General features: G+C 37.7%; 1 protein-coding gene across 1 annotated transcript; it reads left to right on the top strand.

Annotated features, from left to right (window-relative positions):
- The first annotated feature begins 3,886 nt into the window (after nucleotides 1-3,886).
- On the top strand, nucleotides 3,887-17,221 carry dcaf8 (DDB1 and CUL4 associated factor 8). The gene is made up of 13 exons (XM_041803811.1): nucleotides 3,887-4,142; nucleotides 4,664-4,738; nucleotides 4,819-4,914; nucleotides 5,163-5,806; nucleotides 5,986-6,126; nucleotides 7,905-7,999; nucleotides 10,026-10,136; nucleotides 10,257-10,387; nucleotides 10,915-11,022; nucleotides 12,264-12,394; nucleotides 12,644-12,763; nucleotides 13,017-13,133; nucleotides 15,161-17,221. The coding sequence occupies exons 2-13, from the start codon at nucleotides 4,702-4,704 to the stop codon at nucleotides 15,260-15,262; spliced, it is 1,833 nt and encodes a 610-aa protein (XP_041659745.1). The 5' UTR covers nucleotides 3,887-4,142; nucleotides 4,664-4,701; the 3' UTR covers nucleotides 15,263-17,221.
- Nucleotides 17,222-20,257: the final 3,036 nt, after the last annotated feature.

The raw sequence follows: 20,257 nt of genomic DNA, 5'->3' as shown, positions 1-20,257 counted from the left end.
CATCTTCTCAAATATTACCTGCTTTTAAAGTATATATTACTCAGCATTGTGCCTACTTTTAGCCTCAAAATGGTGATTTAGTGATTTAAGTTTATGTTTTTTTACTTGTAAAAAGATCCTTCTAAATATTTTGTCACTTGCTATGATTGCTTTTTGCTACGTACGTAAGGATCTGATATCAGCCTTTGCCAGAGGCCTCCAAATTACTAAAATCCCCCATGTGATTAACCTCCATTAATCCACAATCTGACAACTCATTCTGATTAAACAGATACTTTAATAATCCAGAGGAAAATTCAAGATTTTGTGATAACTGAAGCCTGTACCCTTAATGAGTTTACTAACAGTGACATGGGGTGGAAAGATCATCTGCAAAAACAATAGCTAAATGAATGATACTCTAGATTAAATCATTTCTGCTCATGGGAAATAAAAGGGGGACTTTAAATCAGTCGTTGTTATTTCCTACTTAGAAATAACTTTCAAACTAGGCTACATTTGATTGAATGCATAGCTGGTGCAACCCATTAAAGAATATTTTTGTTCCTTAAAGATTTTCAGAACAAAACCTGCAGAGAGATAATTACGTGGTACCACTTTGTACACATGGCCACAAATCGCCACAAACCAAAAGTTTCTCAGAGGAGTTTTAATCAATTAATAATTTTTTTAAATCTGAGCTGTGCTCTGGGAAGCTGTGATCTCTGTAGGTTTCTAATAGAGGGGCGAGAGAAGGAAATCTCCTGCCATGAGATTTACTGTACATCTCTCATTTAACCATGACATAAACACAGGAAGGAAGCAGAGGGATCCCATCTTGATTCACCGTGAGTCAGGGAGCCAGATGTTTCCTCGTAATTTGAGCATTAATGACAGCCACTGAGATAGAAAGTATGCAAAGCTGGAAAACTCTATCCTAGCTCAAATATAAACCGATGCAAGTGTCTGATACTGTTTACAAGACTGATACTTTCAAAGAATTCAAAATGATGCCAGCCCATATTCCCTACAAAACATTCTTTTAAAGATACAACCAGATGTCTACAGACGCCATAAGCACAGACACCTGAGGCAATGAATAATGCTTGAAATGCTGATAATTGTTGTTTCTCAAATTCATAGTGTGCAATTAGCCAGAGTTGTTATATATGAGCCCAGAAGTATGGGACTATACCAACCAGATGATAAAAACACTTCCCTCATGAATCATCATGATGTTGCCTGTGCTGCATATGTAAATTAGCATTTATTTAACATAACACCTTGAATGGTTGATAATCTGTTGTTGTGTCACCAGATGTTGAGAGAACAAATCTGATAAAACAGGTTTGAATCTAATTTTACTGTATCCTGTAGCTTTAAAGAGAAGAAAAACATATTAATTAGGATAACAGGATAAAACTCCTTGCAGGAATTTTAAGCATCAGTATAACCATTTAAACTCAACAGTGATGCCTCTATTTGACTTACAACAGGAAACAAAACCATCAGCAACAAGACTGATAGTTTCTAACTCATTCAAATGCTTCTAACCACTTCCACAGTGTAGGTGTGTAGATGTTAGATGAATTAATGGGGGAAAAAAACAGCAGAAAAAAAGCCTCTGTTGACATTTTAAGTGGCAGATTTACAGCCAATGATACTATGGAGTGCTACAAGACGGAGATCTCACAAAAACACTGCTTGATGTTGAGGGCAGTAACAGCAAATAGCTGTATGGGACTGCTTTGTCCACAGGGGGCGCCAAAACCCACCTCAAAGGTTTTTTTTTTTTAAAAAACATAAGTATTTTGTATTAAGCTCTTAAGTACATTTCAGACCTGTCTATCATGAATCTTGGGCTGACATATTGAGATCCTCACACAGACTAAAAATAAAAGAAGACAGAAAATTTCCTGTGACAGCTCAAAAAGTTTTGAAAAGCTCTGACTAAGGAGATCCCCTCTTTTTATTGGTAAGCCTTTGATAAACCAAAAATTTAATAATATACATCTTTTCAAAATGTCTTTTTGAAAAAAAAAAGTGTTTTTAAAACTTCTTTATCCAAAGTTTACATATCTTTTATAATATACTTGTTTCTTCCTAAATCTTGCTATGCTTTTTGTTTAATGACCTTTTTCAGTTTGCTGCTTGTAACTTAAAAAAGTTTTAAATATGTCTTTATTGATATCTTAACATATATGAGGATGAAAAAAGCAGAGAAAAAGGAAAATTTGCAATGATAAATTGCCAAGATGAGGAAAATCTGATGAAAATAGTGCAAACTTTCAAAACAATTCAATGAACAGTTATGGTATTATAAAGTACTCAATTTTGTACTCAGTATCTGTGAGTACCCAGCTGTATGTACTCAAACTTGGTCTTGAAAAATGTGGTATTGATGCATCCCTACTTAGTATTAGTGGTATTTTATTAGTTGTATTATCATAATTAATTGTATTACTGTGTTTAGAAAATGGATTCACGTTTACAAGGAAATGCTAATACATGTTAAATATCTGTATTTAAAATAAGCCATAATTATACACTAAAACCTAAATTACATACTACAGTAAGTACTTTTTTTCTCAGAATTCTGACTTTAACCTCAGAATTGGCAAAAGAAATTCCTCTCAACCTTCTTTTCAGTAGCACTAAACCTCTTCCACACTTTTCTGTACATATAGATCTAAATTTTAAAAAGTCAATAATAAGTCAAATCCAGAAGAAAGAAAGAAAGAAAGAAAGAAAGAAAGAAAGAAAGAAAGAAAGAAAGAAAAGAAACAAAAGAATGACTTGTCAGAATGTGATGTCCTGATGAAGACTCCTGTTTAATGAAGGATTTTTTCATCACATCAGAGTGCCTCAGATTTTTGGTTTTGACTGCCATTTTTATTATGGACTATGTTAGCATGCATTCTGGTAAGTAACTCTTTAATTTTTTGCTGTTTTAAGGTTGTCCACCCACCCTGGAGAGGACCTGATCCTGTTTAAATTTTACTGACATTTTTGACCCCTTGCAGCACTCACCCTCCTCTCAAAAGGTCAGATCCACTTGAATCAAAACCCAGATATATCACAGACCCTTTTGTAAGAGCTAGCTGCAAAATGTAAAGATGTATAAGTCACAATTCTGACTTTAATCTTAGAATTATTCTTAGATTTCAGGTTTCAGTTAAAATTTGGACTTTAAAGTCAAGAGTTTTGACTTTATTCAGAATTCTGACTTTAATCATAGTATTCTAAATTTAAAGTAAAAATTTATATTTTAAAGTCAGAATTCTGAAGTTTTTCTCAGATTTGGAAAAAAATCTGATCTCAAAATTTATTTTGCAGTGACCCCTTTCCTCTTCCGTGCTCTTCCAAACAATATAGATGTAATTTTTCAAAACGTCAATAATAAGTCAAATCCACTTGGACACAGACACCAAGAGACAGCTGCACAATGAAAACATGGGTGTGAAAAAAAAAATAATAATAATCCACACCATTTGTGAGGGGGAAAAAAAATAAAAATGTTCATTTAAATAAGTAAAATAATAATTCCCGTTTAGACAGATTATCTTATATATTGTATTGTGCTCAGTAATAATATTACTGTCAGATTCTTACTGTAAAAAAAGCTTTCTTTGAGCATTAAGGCCTGGATTTTTTAAAAAAATCAACATGTCGATATATTTGATATTGTGTTAACCTATGTAATCAAAAAAATATATATATTTCTAAGGTATCTTAAAAATTCGTTATTTATATTAAATTATATTTTACCTTTAATTTGTCATTTAGGTTTACATATTAATTTACAATAAATGTTTTATTTTAATTTCGCTCTCTGACGTCCTTTCTTTGTATCCCCCCAGTGGAGCAGAAAAAAACGAGCACGACACCGGAAATAGACACAGTCACACAAAAAAAAGAAGCTGAAGCTGAACCGTCAAAACATAAACAGAGCACTCAACCCTGAGTGAACGCAGCTAGCTTACTATAACTCTGTCTTTTACTGAAAGCTTATGCACGCAGTCCTAATGTCGTGTGTTAACCGTAGAAGAATTCCCAGTCGAGGCACTTAGCTCTGTTGCTAAGTAGTGGAGAGGAGAGAATAAATCTGCAATAAAGATTAGGACTAAACTAAGAAGTACGCCTCGTCGGGCCTTCGAGTAGAGGTAACGCTAGCTATGCTAGTTAGCCACCACAAGCAGTGCTAGCTGCTTGTTGGCTTTTTATTTGACAAGCAGCTGTTTGGTTGTTCGGCATGACTCACAGCAGTTGTACTTTCGGTATTTGTTAGCATCACGGAGAATAGTTAGCATTAGCTCACGTCAGTAACAATGACAAGTAGTCGGAGCACTGCAGAGGACAATACACTATCAAACATCTAAAAGCAAGATTAGGCATTAGTTGGGCCTGTGAGGGAGCAAGCTGTCGAGTTAGTTTATTTTGTCTGCTGTGATTGTTCGGTAAATCTAATTTAGCATTTAGTTTCGAAGCTAAGGAGCTAACAGGTAACTTGTGCCCCTTGGCACTCAGAGCAGCGTCCATGGTTGACAGCACTTCAGCAAGTGCAAGCAATCATATCTGCTAACTTGTGAATGCTGCAACTTCTCTCTCCTTGATCCGTGCACGTCTTGATGTGGTTAATAAACAACCTAAATAGGGTCTGTTTTTGTCTGTGTGACATTTTAAGGTTCTCCCTCGGGTCGACGCAGGACAAGGAGGACAGAAATGGCTGAGGCTGACGGCAAATCCACTGTGCTTAACGGTAAAGGATCAGTGCTAAAAAATAACTGTGTTACCTGTCAATGTTGAGAGCTAATCAGAGGTTATGTTTGCTTTTACCAGGTGGCTCAGAAGAAAAAGAACCTGGAGAAGATCAACACAAGGAGGAAGATGCATCTGGAAGCAAAGAGGGACAAACACAGTCAGCTTCCAATGATGGTAACAAATACATTTTAGTAAAATATCTCATTATGCAGGAGACATTGCTTAAATATATGTATAGATTTTATCAGATTTAAATGCATTTCACAAATGCAACTGTCCCCTAAGTTGTTGGAGTTTCATTTTTAAATATATTTTTTGTGCTTGTTCATGTGTAGAAATTGTAAAACCTAAGTTGAATCTCCCAGTGAGACTTTTATGTTTTAACCTTCCATACCTGGTTCTGGCCTCTCCTCTTTCTGCAGCTCCCAAAGAAACAGGAGAAGCGTCTGGAGACAAGCCTATGCCAGATGAGGAAGGAGAAGCAGGGGAAAACAGAGATGGAGAGGAGGAGGAAGATACTGACAGCATGGACGGCAGCGGTCTTTACTCCTTGACTGAAGATGGCGAGAGAGAGAGTGAAGGGGGCAGACGAGAGAGAGTAAAGGACAAAGATAGTGGGAAAAGAGCAGCTAGAAAGAGGAACAGACCGGGCGGTGGCACCAATCACTCTACCAGCTCAGATGATGATGATGATGATGACGATGAAGAGGAAGATCAGAAAGACGATGAAGATGATGATGAAGCTATGGAGGCGTGGTTGGGAGCAGAGCTTCAGGATTTGCGTGGCCCTATATGGCGGGCGGTACCCTCTCTTTGCTCCAGGGAGATCGGCAGGGACTCTCACCAGTTTGTGAGGCGCGTGTGCGGAGCCCGCGGCCTCGTGCAGAGGCTGGAGCTTCAGGGTCGCCTGGAGAAGCACACAGGCTGTGTCAACACATTGCACTTCAACCCATCAGGCACTCGTCTGGCTTCAGGCAGCGATGACTTGCGAGTGGTGATCTGGGACTGGGCTATTCGCCGTGCTGAGCTGGAGTTTGATAGCGGCCACAAGAGCAATGTCTTTCAGGTAAAGGAAGAAAAAAACTTAGCATAAGAGAGAAAGGAAACATGAGGATTGAATTTTAAATGAGGGCAATTCTTGCACACCAATCATGATGAATAATAGACAGTAAAGCATAGATTAAAAGGTTTTAGCTTTCATATTTTGTTTCAGACTTAAAATAAGTTCTCTCTTGTTGTATGCAGGCAAAATTCTTGCCTCACAGCGGAGACTCCACCTTGGCCATGTGTGCCCGAGATGGTCAGATCAGAGTGGCAGAGCTTTCTGCCACACAACGCTGCAAGAACACCAAACGGGTAGCACAACACAAAGGGGCAGCACACAAGGTAAGTTCTAAATGTGTTGTTATGAACGTTTAGCTGGATTCAGATTAACCTTTGTGTTGTCTAAGGGCAAAAAAAGAAAAAAAAAAAAAAAAAAAGACCTGAACAATTCTTTACCAACAGCAACCCTGCCACCAAAGTGATCTTTATTATCTTGAAAATGTATGACTTCTCTTTGAGTGACTTCAACACTCAAAAAGGTGAAAAACTCTCCAGACTAGTTTAGGACTTTTAGTGGAATAGTAAAGTATATGAGAATATGTGGTATCTTTCAAAAAAGGCTGAGATTTCTCCACATTTCTGTTATTTTTTCTGGTGACACAAGCATCTCCTTTTTTAAAAAATCACATATTTGATCAATTATCTGTAGAATAAAATACTGATAATCAGCTGAATGTCATATCGGTATCAGTAATTGTCCAGGTAAATATTTGGTCCACCCCTGATTACATTAGAAGTGGTGTAATAAAAAAACAGTGGAGAGCAAAAACACAAGTATTGGTAAAGTTTATCATAATGGACCGTATTTTTCTTCATTCTTAATAGATATTGAGTTTCAATTTCAATTTAACTGTTTTCTTTAAGAAATGCAAAAGGTCATTTTTGACCCTAGGATAAGGAGAGTAGATATAAAAGCAGTCAAGTTAGTTTAGTTAGGGGTTTACAGACTCAGTCTTGAACTTGAAATGTCTGGCAGTCTCATTAGGCTGTCATGAAGATGAATCATGATGATGTACAGCACTAATCACAGACAGATCAACAAGGAAACTTTGTGTTCTTGAAAGATGTGCTGTCATATCAAGATGGCACCACAGCATGAATCAATAGCAGTGACTGTCCATATCTTTTATCAGAAAACACTCCAGACACATAGTAACCTTATATTAAATCACTACTCACCGCAGTGCATTGTTCTTTAAAATATGAACCTGTCTCAATAGGAAAAAACCCTCTATTATATTATATAATTATAATGCTCCCTGCACAGAATCACTTATTATAACACTACAACACTCTACATTTGCACTGTAAGGAAAAGGGAAGCATGTTTTGATACTCTATAATAAAACTGTTGTGTAAGATTTTAAAGGAAGCGTCACTGCATAGAGGAAGAGCCTCTATCAAATAACATCCTACATAGAGCCACTTGATAGCATATTAGAATGGGTGGACTAATCAATACAAAACTTAAAGTCAGGGGTGTCAGGCTTACTCTTAGTTATCAGTAATGAAAACCTCAATTATAGCTCTTATTGAATGAAAACAATCAAAGTTGGCCACATCTTCCCAAAATTTTTCTCATCAAGACTCGATGAGCAACCTGACTTAGTTTTTTCTCTTTTCAAAGAATTACTTAAAATAGTTGCAACCCTCGTTTTTTACTCCATATCTGCTGTATTTCTTGTTTAAGGTTAAATTAAAATTAGAATAAAAATATGGATGTACGCACTAGAGACTTAAGATGTGTAAAGATTTCAAAACTCAAGTGTGAGGACAAAATCCTGAGGTAGAGTGCATTGCCTGGTTGCACCAAAGAGCACCCAGCATAAGTAAAATAAAAAATAAGTGTTTTATAAAATTTAAATTCATATGGCTTAAATAAACAAAAAAAAACATAAACATGTGTAAAATAGAAAAATGAAAGTTAAGTATTGCATAAGTATATAGTTTTGCAGTGTCTGTGCAGCAAAATGCAGCTCGGTGGGTATATTTATGTCTGAAAACCAGGTGATTAAGGAGTCTCCCATCTCTGTCTGTTTTTCTTTCCTTTTTTGGTCCAGCTTGCTCTTGAGCCAGATTCCCCCTGCTACTTTCTGTCTGCTGGAGAGGACGCTGTCGTGTTTGGTATTGACCTGCGTCTAGACCGTCCTGCCAAGTGAGTGGTGTTTTTCTGTTGGTTTACGAACTCATACCTGACATGTAACTAAAGAGATATCATGAATCTTATAATGATTTTTAAAAAATCATAATCTGATGGCCTTAGTCCACTAGACAACAATCATTATAACAAGAGCATTACATCTTGGCATCAGATTTGATTCAGACCTGTGCCTTTTTGTTTAAAACAGTGATCAATCTCGCTTTCTTTGCCTCAATAGATTTGCAAAATAAGCTCCTTTCTTCCACTGATTTGAAAGTTTCTCATTGTCCTACTTTTTCTTGCTAATATAACTGCAATGCACTTTTAATTGTATAATATCTAGAATTTTCACACCAAAATTTCCGTATTAACTAGAAAAATACTAGGGGGTTTTTCAGTCGAGTACTTGCATTATCACAGTTCTTCCAACAGTTTTTATAGCCAAAGAAATGTCTGATTTTTATAGTTGTAGCAGGGTATATCTTGTCAGACATTTAAGCATGACGTGGAAACACCAGTTGTGGCAGTGTGAACTAAGGTCATTATAGTTAACTTAAACTAACTAAATAACTAAGACAAAAGGGTAAAAATCATTTTAGTTAACTGAAACTAAATAAAAATTAAGCTTTACAAAAAAATTTACTGTGAGTTTACAAAACTAAATGACAGTGAAATAAAATGAGGGGAAAAATCTATTTTTAGTATTTGACAGCACAGACTGACTGATGCATACACCCAAGCCTGGAGAGCATAAAATGGCCTGATTTGATTGAAGAAGACTTCGCACAACAGTAATTTTAGGTCTTGAGTAGTATATGAATATTATATCTGATCAGCCTGTTTGAATGTAAGTTTTAAAACTGTATGCTGCTTGCTTTTTCAGGCTCTTTTGTATCTCAAGTATCCCTTATTGCTAAAAAACTTAAACTTATTAAAACTCAAAACAATGCTTTTTTGCTAAATAAAACTAAACAAAGAAACCAGTGGTAAACACTAATAATAAATTACCAGATTTTTAAAAGTTAAAACCAAATAAAAATTAAAACTAATTAAAAATTCAAAGCTATTGGTGTGATCTGCTACTGGAAGCTGCTGTTCTGTTGCTGTACCTCCTTGATGTTTTGTGCTGTTTACTTGGGGTGGACTGTCTTTATTCTCTGCCATCAGCTACAAAATCTGTTGCCTAAGTTTCCCCTTTTCGTTTGGACTGGGGTTCACTCTGAGTTTGTTTTAACTGGGGATGATAAATAAAGTGATTCCCTACCCTCGACCTCGTCTGTTTTTATTGTTTTCATTGATAGCTCCCTGGTGGCAGAATTCACAGAATTTACATTCTGTTTATGTTTAAAAGTTATCAGCCAGAGCTCCCTGCACCAAGTCCAATTAGTTCAGGGAGCTGCTGCAAGAATTAAAACGGGTAACACATCGCTCCTCTCCTGTGCTCACTAGCTCATACTGGTTCCCTGCTTTTTTTTTTTTTCATCAAACTGATGTTAGATTTATTCATTGCCTCTAAAGCTTGAAATGGTCTTCCCCATAAGTATATTACAGACCTTTGAAATCCTGTGTGCCTCGCTGTTCCCTTAGATCAGTGAATGCAGCTCCTCTTCTTGTTGTTATGAAATCCCAGCTTATTACAAAAGGTGACAAGTGTTTGCAGTCAGAGCCCCCAGATTGTGAAACTCTCTGCCAGTGACAATGAAGCAGGCTACATCTTTTAAATCCTCTCTTTAAACACTCGTTTATTGGAAGGCCTTTATGAGTTCCTAATTTTATCTTCTGACTTTAAACTGGTGTACTTCTACTGTAATGACTGTTATTTTTCTAGCAAATTACATCATAAGACATCTATTGTTTGATTTCTGTTGAGTCAGTCACAGGTTAATGAAACTGCAATGTTTTCAGACCAGTTTTTCTAGTTTTACAGCCAGTTTTGGTAAATGTTCAATTCCAAAAACCACTTCCTTTTTTGCCTTATGTGGTGATTGTTTCTAAAGCTAATATTCTTGTTTCCCCCTGTCTCCTTACATTTGTTTTACAGCAAACTGGTTGTTGTGAAGGAGGGTGATAAAAAAGTGGGGCTGTATACCATCTTTGTCAACCCAGCAAAGACACACCAGTTTGCTGTTGGAGGGAGAGATCAGTATGTGAGGTATGAGACTCTAAAAATACACACTGAATATAACGGAAATATTATGATTAAATATGACCTTCAACATCCTCTTACATCTCATGTCTTTATTCTTTTTTCTCTTCTCCTCGCCCTCTGTAGAATCTACGATCAGAGGAAGATCAATGAGAATGAAAACAACGGCGTGCTGAAAAAGTTTTGTCCTTCTCATCTGGTATCCAGCGAATCCAAAACCAACATCACCTGTCTTGTGTACAGTCATGATGGCACAGGTAAAAATTGTCCATTAAGTGTTTTCCTTTTCAAAATCTTTCCACTGTCCCATAATAAGCCCAGCAAAAATAAACCTGTTCTGGCTTGCATGCAGCATTTCTGGATAATTTGTTATTCTGGACATTTCTTTGGTATGATTTAATGCCCTTAAATTAAATGATTAGACTTGAATACCCTTGCCTAATGCTTTTCTTTGTTCTGACCAAATTTTAGAAACATTTAAATTAATCAGCCTTGCACTATATCCTCTTTGATTCATAGTCTGAAAATGTAGAAGGTTGTGCTTTTTTTCCTCTCCTGATGTAATCACAGTGCAATGAGTGCAATGAAAGTGAAAGAAATATGAACAAAAAGAACAAAAAGCAAAAAGTTTCTGTTATCTTGAAGACCAGTTCAGTCAGGATAAGCATGTTAATATAAGTCCAGTTAGTATCTGTTTTCTCAAAGATCATCTGAATGAAAGCAAAAAAAGTTGCTGGAATGAAGAAAAATTTAACAAAGACTGCTTGACTTGATGTGTTTGCAGAGCTTCTGGCTAGTTACAATGATGAAGACATCTACCTGTTTGACTCGAACCACAGTGATGGGGCTGACTATCGCAGGAGATACAAGGGACATCGCAATAATGCTACAGGTATTATACATTCAGCTGTAATCATAGAAAATAATTATTGTATTGATTTGTTGTTTGACCTACAAGGGATCCTTCTTGGTGTTACTTGACAGTCTAAAACCGTTTATTTAAAGGTTTTTGTTTTGTTTTACGGATGATTATAGCCTGTTCTGGCAGTCATACAGTTTTAGAAACTGTCAGCCCCCAAATATTAACCATTTTCTCCCATGTAGTGTGTCAGTGAACAATCAGTCTTTGTTTGTAAAGCACCAGTTCATAACCAAAGTAACAGTGCCGTGAAATAGGGCCAGATAGGTTTTGATTTTTTTCCCCCGTTAATAAATAAAATCATCATCTAGAAACTGAGTTTTGTATTTACTTGGGTTGTCTTTGTGAGATATTAAAATTGGTTTGATGATCCGAAACATTTAAGTGTGATATACAGTGCTTAACAAATTTATTAGACCACCTGTCATATTTGTCTCAGAGACCATCCAGCATCACGAAGTGCTTTAATGCAGACTCTTTCATTTTCAGTGAGCTCTCCACGTTTTACCATTTTGAACAGGAAGGAGGAATTTCAAACTGAATTCACCTTTTTAAACCCAAATTTGAGCTGGCTCACTGGGCTTCTCTAAGAAGTCAGAAATTAATCAAGCATAACACTCAACCCTTAAAACTAATTTTTCTGTTCAGGAATGCAAGTAAGTAACTATAATTTGACATATTAATCAAGAAGTAATAATGTGCTTTACTATTTTTTCAGTTGTTTTTGTAAATCAGTAAATTTGAAAATTCATGGATAACAATAATAATTCTATTTTAGCATTAAAAATATCCTAACATAAAAATGATTTTGGTAATTACCAATGCTGTTAATTTAGGGCAGCTGTGGCATAAGCCTTACTATTGTTAGGGTTAGGGTGGTCTAATGAATTTGTTAAGCACTGTAACTCAGCAATCCAATGAGTAACTGCCTTTAACGTTAGCATTAAGCTAACGTATCATTCATTAGACTTACAGATACAGTATACACACTGTTTGTCTGCTTTCTGAGTGTAGTCTAGTTCAGCCCTTCTTTCTTCCAGCATCAACACACTGGTTGTATTGACTGGTTGTGTAAACTGACATGTCTGTTGGTCACAGCACAAATTTATGGATCTTTTATCGCCTATTATGACCACTGACACAGAATCATTAAGTTGTCTGACCTTGGTCTAAGACTGATAACACACACTCCTCATCTTCCTTCTTCTTTATAGTGAAGGGCGTGAACTTTTACGGGCCGTGCAGCGAGTTTGTAGTCAGCGGCAGTGACTGTGGACACATCTACATGTGGGACAAGTATTCTGCTCGTATTGTCCAGTTTATGGAGGGAGACAGAGGAGGAGTGGTGAGTCATATATATTTTTGTGATGTGAAAGGATGACCCTGGAAGGGCTGCAAATATACTCTAGTGTTTCTGTTGTCATCTTTCTATTTTAGTAGTTCTAGAAAAGTCAGGATGAGTTTTCAGTGAAAGCAATCTACGGTTTAATAGTAACAGTGAGGCTCTTTTTAGAAAATATATATTATCTTAACTCTCCTCTTATCCATTATACATTATCAGTTTAGTCATTTTGTCCCTTCTTGATTTCTAAAGGTGAACTGTTTGGAGCCACATCCACATCTTCCAGGCATGGCCACCAGTGGGCTGGACCATGACGTTAAACTCTGGGCTCCCACTGCTGAGAACCCCACAGGACTCAAGGGTCTAAAAGAGGTACTGCAGCATAAGCCTATCATTTGTGACAGGAATAAATAGTATTTAACAAAGTTCTCTGTATTCGAATACAACAGGGGTTCTCTGATCATTTTTAGGTGTTTAGTCTGAAGTTTGGTATCTAACTTTTTTAGAGCCTTATGACTCATGCCATAAAAGAAATTACACTTTAAATTTTTTCAGTGTATGCATTAACAGGATGTGTCTACACAGTTTTGTACTGAAGAGAAACATTTCAAAAAAAATTTTTAAGGTGATGAAGAAAAACAAGCGGGAGCGTGACGAGGACAGCGTGCGCCACGGTGACCAGTATGACACCCAGCTGCTGTGGTTCCTGATGAGACACATGAGGAACAGACGGCCCACGAGGGTGAGCTCTCAGAGTCAACGCTGTTAGTGATGTTTACACAGGAATTTATCAGCTACTCTGGCAGATCTTTCAGCAGGTTGTATTATGGGACCTGTAGGGTCCAGGGTGCAAGGGACTTGTTATTAGGATGTTTGATCTCTGCTTTGATTTTGACTTGTCTTTCTCATATGGAGGAGTCTTTCAGAGTTATGTTAATGTAGAACTGATGTAGTGTATTGGAATTATAATAATGCACCAAGAAAGGCAAAAAAGAGAATGACTTAGAGCCAGCAAGAAGTAGTGGAAACTAGGAATATAACATGCCACATGGTGTAAAATTCAGAGTAAGACAAACTTATTCTTCATCCAAAAAGTGAGGTATGTCCTTGCTTGTTCGACTAATTAACTAGTAATAATGCTGAGACATGCACCATTATGACCGTAGGCACAGCCATCCTATCAACGACAGCATGCGACCTGACACTAGTGAAATTCACCACATTTAATGTAATGCAAGCGGTGCTTCACTGCAGAAAACTTGCTGAAATTCACCACAATGCAGACCACTTTTTGTCACGTTTTCACAGCTTTTCTCTCTAAATCAGGCTACACACTACACCATTTTAGGAGTGATTTTGGTTCCATTTTTCAACACATTTGTTTCACTGCACCTGATTGTTAGAGCAAGAGTAAAAATGAACAGTCTGGCAAGCTTCACCAACACTTTTTTAATATTAACATTTTTAAAATATCACATTGACATAAGTATTCAGACCCTTTGCAAAATGATTTTTTGGCTTAGGTTCCTCCCATTTCTCTTAGTTTTTATTGGAACTTTTTTTACTCCTTCACTGGAGTCCACCTGTGGTGAATTAAATTGATTGGATGTAGCATTGAAAGGCACACACCTCTCTATAGGAGACCTCACAGCTGACAGTGCACATCAGAGCAAAAACCAAACCATGAGGTGAGCGAATCTGCTGTAGATCTCAGGGACTGGATTGTTTCAAGGCACAGATCTGGGGAAGACTACAAAAAAGTTCTGTTGCACTGAAGGTTCCCAAGAGCACAGTGGCCTCCATTTACAGCCTCCCATTATTTGCAAATGAAAGAAATTTGGCACAACCAGGAGTTGTTCAAGAGCTGGTTGCCCAGCCAAACTGAGCAATCCCGGGAGAAGGGCTTTAGTAAGAGGGGTGACCAAGAACCTGATCGTCACCCTGACTGAGCTCCACAGATCCTGTGTAAAGATGGGACAGTTTAAGAAGGCCAGCTATCACTGCAGCCCTCCTCTGATCTGGGCTTATGGCAGAGTAGCTAGACATTAGCCTCTTCTCAGTGCCACTGTGCTTTTGGGAACCTTCAGTGCAACAGAATTTTTTTGTAGCCTTCCCCAGATCTTTCTAAATTTCAAGTGTTTTCACAAAGGGTCTGAATACTTCTGTCAATGTGATATTTCCTATTTTTATTTTTAGTATATTAGCAAAATTTTCTAAAACTCTGTTTTCACTCTGTCACGATGGAGTACTGAGTGTAGATTAATGAGAATAAAAACATAAGAAAACTGAAAAAGTGAAGGGGAACTGATTACTTTCTGTATGCACTGAAACCAGATACTAGGGCACAACCATCAAACACTTGTAACCAATTTCTGTTTACACCTGATTATTTGGCAGGTATTTGTCATCAGGGCTGATATCGGCTGATTCTGATGCATCTGTCCTTTCCTAGATAACAGTGGTTCACCCTTTAGTAAATAAGCCTTCTGTGGCGCTGATTTGTTTAAAAAAAACTCATCAATAAAAGGCATAAACTGACCAGCAGAGGTGGCATGTCTGAAAGAAAGCAATGTAAGCAAGATCAATATCCTTATGGCTTCATGATCAGTTTAAAAAAACATTGCACTGCCGATTTACTGATTGCTGTTTTAAACCGCATACATTATATTCTATAACATTTACAGCCCCTTTTCTGTTAACTTTTTAAGCAAAAACGCTGTCAAACAATGTCATTCTTACCTTTCCCTCCACTTTTTTGTCTTGACACAGCCCCGGGGTGCAGACAATGACACAGATGACTCTTGGAGCTCTCCAGAATCCTCCGATGAAGAGGAAGGAGGTCCAGACCATGTTCAGTGCATGTCCTCCTGAGCCACACATAAACACGAACACACACAAGCATACACTCACACCCATACATCTACACACTTTATTGCCCTTGAATTGATGCACATAGGCAAGCACTATTGACACACTGGCACACTCAAACACTGATGAGCCACAGACTTGTTTTTCTTTTCTTCTTTATTTCTTTTTACACATACAAACTCAGACACACAGACATTTACGTGAACATACTGTTGAAAAAGAGTGACAAATAAGCTTGATACCCGGTTTCCCAGCAGTCGTGAGTGCGCATATGGCGACTACAGAGTCCATACACACCTCCAGAACCCAGATCTGTGCAAAGAGTTTTTTTGTGAGTGCGTATGTCCCTCCTAACCACTCGGAGGCCCCCTGCTTGTCCATTCATTACGTACAAGCTCTGCCTCACCTGGAACGTTTTACTGTTTGTGTATGGCAGCAAGCACGTCCTCTTTTAGACACCCTGTAGGAAGCTAAACATCACCAGCACACAACCCCCCTCTCTCTTAGTAATACATGTCTTCTTTTTTAGGAGGAAGGGGCATCAATTGGTACTTTGAAACCTGAAATCCCCTTCCCTTAAATGTGACTTCCTTTCAAATCTCTGAGTAAAGACAAAAACTCCTCAATGTGTCACCCCTGCACCAACACTTCCTAGCTTTTTTTTTGCTTTTGCAGCGTATTTGCATCTTCTCAGACTACTAAACCCCTTCATGCTGCATCACCTCACACGCTGCCCCCTCCCTACCTCCTCTTTCTCCTCAACACCCCCACCTCCATCACTACTGAGTGCACTTTGAATCAGGGATGCTTTAGTTTGAGACACAGACAAAATGTGCACTGAGTTTGTGATTTTTTTTTTTTGTGGGGGTGGAAGAGATGTCTTCTATCGCATTGGAGAAAAAAAACACATCGAAGTTTTGTTCATTTCTTCGTTTTTTGATCAAGGGGGATAATTTTGCACTTTTGCATTCTTTGGACAAAGGAAGAAGAGGTTTCTTTTGCTTCCACCAGCTCTTCTTCCTCCCTCACGCTCCATCCCGACACCTACATTTTACAAGAAAACTTCAGATCAGATCTCAGTGAACATAAACATGCAGATGTAGATGGTGTGCATAGAATTAAAGGACAGGTGTTGGAGGATTTTGTGGTTTTAAAGAGCCAGAACAGACCTGGGTTGAATCAGAATTAAAAGACTCCTGGAGTAATTATGGACTACACTTGTTCCTGGAAATGTTCTGCGATACTAACGGGCTCAGATCCCCCGCTGAGTATCTGTTTTGAGATGATTAGCTAAACCAGGTTTGCAGCTAGCACACTCCTTGTCTACGTGCTGTGTGAACGCAGCTCAAAGAGGAGGACTGAAGGGGGGGCAGAGGGGTCAATATGCTTGCCAGTCTTATGTTGTGTGAGAGCGATAAAGTCCAGCTTTTCTCATTTTCTATGAGAACTCTAGTTAGTTGAATTTATATGTACATATATAAATATATATTAAAACTGTAAAAAAAAAAAACACCTTTAGCTAAAGGACTTCCAAAAAAAGAAAAAGAAGATGTCAAAACATTTGATTGGTATCAATGCAGAGGTTTATATTCTATATGAGGATTAAGTACTTTTAAAATCCAGAGAAAAATGTCAACTTGAAGCACCATTTTTGTTTGGTTTGTCTTTTCTGAATGACATCCCTCTGTTAGGAACAGAATCGCTGTCATTTCAAGTTTTCAAGTTCTGATTCTCTTACTTGTTAAAGATAAGAAAGAAAATAAAAACAGTATTTCCTTTTTAGATCTTAATCCAACATTTGAGACAGTTGTATCCAGATTTTCCCACTGACTATTTTTGGCATCTTGTATACATAATAAGGCTTTTGATGAACAGTTTTTTTTCCACCACTGCCTAATATTGTGTTATACCAGTTCAGTTGGAAATATGTACAATTCGTGCAATAAACAAAACAACAGTGTACCTCATGGTGTCATTATTTCACGCTGTGTGTTAGATCTGGTTCTCCAAGACACACCTAAAATCAAGGCACAATCTTAAGTCTCATATCAATTCATAATACCCTCTAACTTGTGTAACAGTAGCTTTAGTTGATGCACAGATGGGTGTACAACAGGGGTGTCCAAACCATGGCCCGGGGGCCAAATGTGGCCCTTTGCTTATTTCCAATCGGCCCGCAAGTTCTAAAACATAATGAAAAATGGCCCACATAAGAACATGAAATGTGTGCTTTACTGTAGTGTTTAGTTTATCTGTGTTTTCTTATTGATAGACGAGCACAGTTTTGTGTTACCTTGGGGGCTCATCCAGGAAGGTAACACAAAACTACACTCATCTGTCAATTAGGAAACATTAGAAATTATAGTTAGTGAAGTTTGGATTAGGGTATGTTTTACTTTCAGCACTAGGCCAGGCTACTGTGATGATTGTGTAAACAAACATTTTGACACAACAATTCATTAATGTTTAATGTTAAAAGATGTTATGACTTTTAATCTTGAAGATGAGAAATCCCAGGAGCCTACACTTTACAAAACCAACCTCAAACTGATTTTTAAGATTAAGCTAGTAGTTATGTCTTTAAGCTTTACTTTCTATTTACTTTCTAAGAACCAACAAAGTTTTTTAATTAACCATTTATGTGTGGGATGACTCTAGCTTTACTCATACATGTGCATAAAAAAGACCAAAAATACATATTGCTGTCAAAAAATAATAGAAATGTAAGTTGATTTCATTGTAATCTATATTATAAATGTCGATATTATAAGCCAATTTGGGAGATTTTTCTGGGTTTCGGCCCTTCATGTTTTTATAAAATCAGTCTTTACCAGGCAGTTATTTAGCTTAAGCAAAGAACTTATTGCCAACACTACCTGGCTATTATGCTCTATGCTCACATTTAGTGGAAACTGACTATGAGTTTGCATCTATGCAGCTGATGTAAGGTTGCATAGCTAAAGATCATCTTCAGCCTTGCCTGGTACTTGCTTTTGATCATTGTTGGATCCTACAGAGGCTTCCTTAGTGTTTATGGCGCTAAATGTCTGTTACCTTTTATGACCAGAAGTCCATTTACTTCCTGTCACCCCCCCCCGGTTTTGGTCAAGAGACTTGGTGCTTTTACCCCAGGGTTTACACTCTTATGCTGTCATTAGCCTGTTCATTAAACACTGGATGCTGAACATCTTCAGGAACAATGCAGGAAAATCCTAACTTTAGGTTGACTCTATAATGTTGTTGCTATAGAAACTATAAATCTGTCCATTTTGCCCCATGCACAGCTGAAGTTACAGAGCAAATCTCCTGTTTTCCTGTTTATGGTTCTGCACCTCCCTGAAGTCCTGTGGCAGCCCCTAGTGGAATCCCACCTCACACATCGAAAACTGCTGCTCTAAAACAGAATGATGTAGTTGATGCTGTGACATGGGACTATGGGACACGTGGAGCTCTCAAACTTCCTGCCTTTATGACAAATCACAGACGGACAATCTTGAAATCCTAAGAACACAGAGATCCTCATGGCCCACCTTAGGGGGGGGCGGACCCTAGGTTAGTAACCAACAATTTCTTCTTACTTTTAGCATGAAAAACAAAACAACTGCATAAAGGAGTCTCTTAATAACATCACAGCTTACTTGGGCACTAATAAACCTACCAATACAAAACTTCTAGTGGTTGAAAAGGCACATTGTATAATTCAAACAGATGCTTTCCTCTATCTTTCCATTTTTTCCAGTTGTAATTGTGATCTGTCTGAGAAGAAATCTGACCTACTAAGAGGAATTTTTTGTTGAAATCCAACTTTTACAAATCAGTTACCAGACTGGTAAACTATAAAGCCTTTGCAGGTAATAGCATGCAGCATCCAAAACAAAGTTCCAAGAAAAGTCACACACTGCAGTGTTTTTGGCTGATGGTCTGGTACTGAAACACAGGAAATAACTTACTCTTTTTGCAAGTTTCACAGTAGTTTCTTGGAACTTCTTGTTGGACATGTTGCCCTCAAACTCACCTGTTGTATGCAGTAGATGTATTAAGCATTTTTCTTATAGTTTGGAGCAGCCCTGCTGACTAAGGGCACACTAATATCTAGTGATCTGTACCATGCCTAAGCATTTAAGAACCCCAGAGTCAAATCTGTTGGACTAGTGAGAGCTCTCTCACTGGCCCAGATGCCAAATGTGGGCTTGGGCATTTATATGGTTGCTCATGCACAAACACGACTACCAGTATGCAACATGAACATGGCATGACTGATGCACCACCTTGCATAATTGAGAAATAAAGAAGTATTTGAGGGCTAAAACAGCTTGAAATACACCAAAAAATCCATACATTTTCAGTCATATTCTTCGCATTGTTCTTTACAGTGCTGACTCTAATCAATAAACCATGCCCCATGCAAACAAAACTATGAGGACATATGCACAAAAAGGAACCATGCTCAGGCCTCAAGCAAAGTAAATGGCCAGTCAGTGGGGGATATTGAAAGGGGGCAATCTTGCTTTAGCATGGCACAGTGCAACTGGGATAGGTGTGAGTGCATATTAAAGATGTTTCAGTGACACAAAGACAATTTTGATGTTTTTTATTGTGGAAATGTCCTTATTCATGTTGTGATGCCAAGGGAGACAGACTCTTCTTGGATGCACAACCCAATCGTCACCTCATTTCAACAAGCATTTTTACTGGTAACACATTGAAAAACTTCTGTAGTGACAAACTCCAGTAAATATCTGTGCCTGAATGTCCTGAAATATCTGGAAAACGTCAGCAGTGAGAAGTCACAGCTTTGAATATCTCTTATTCCTTGACTGCATCTTGTTGAGCACTACAGGGACTGTAAGGTAACACTGGTGGCTTTAGTTGCCAGTTACTTTATCACACTTTACTGTGTATTAAGACATTATAAATGGCATGGAAATAAATGGGCACAGCTGAACTTTATAATGAAGCCGTGCTCCACCATCTTTGACTTTTGCACTTTGCAGCTGA

Source organism: Cheilinus undulatus, linkage group 13 (assembly GCF_018320785.1).
Source record: "Cheilinus undulatus linkage group 13, ASM1832078v1, whole genome shotgun sequence".
NCBI classification, from domain to species: domain Eukaryota; kingdom Metazoa; phylum Chordata; class Actinopteri; order Labriformes; family Labridae; genus Cheilinus; species Cheilinus undulatus.
This window is presented reverse-complemented; position numbering and strand designations above follow the sequence as displayed.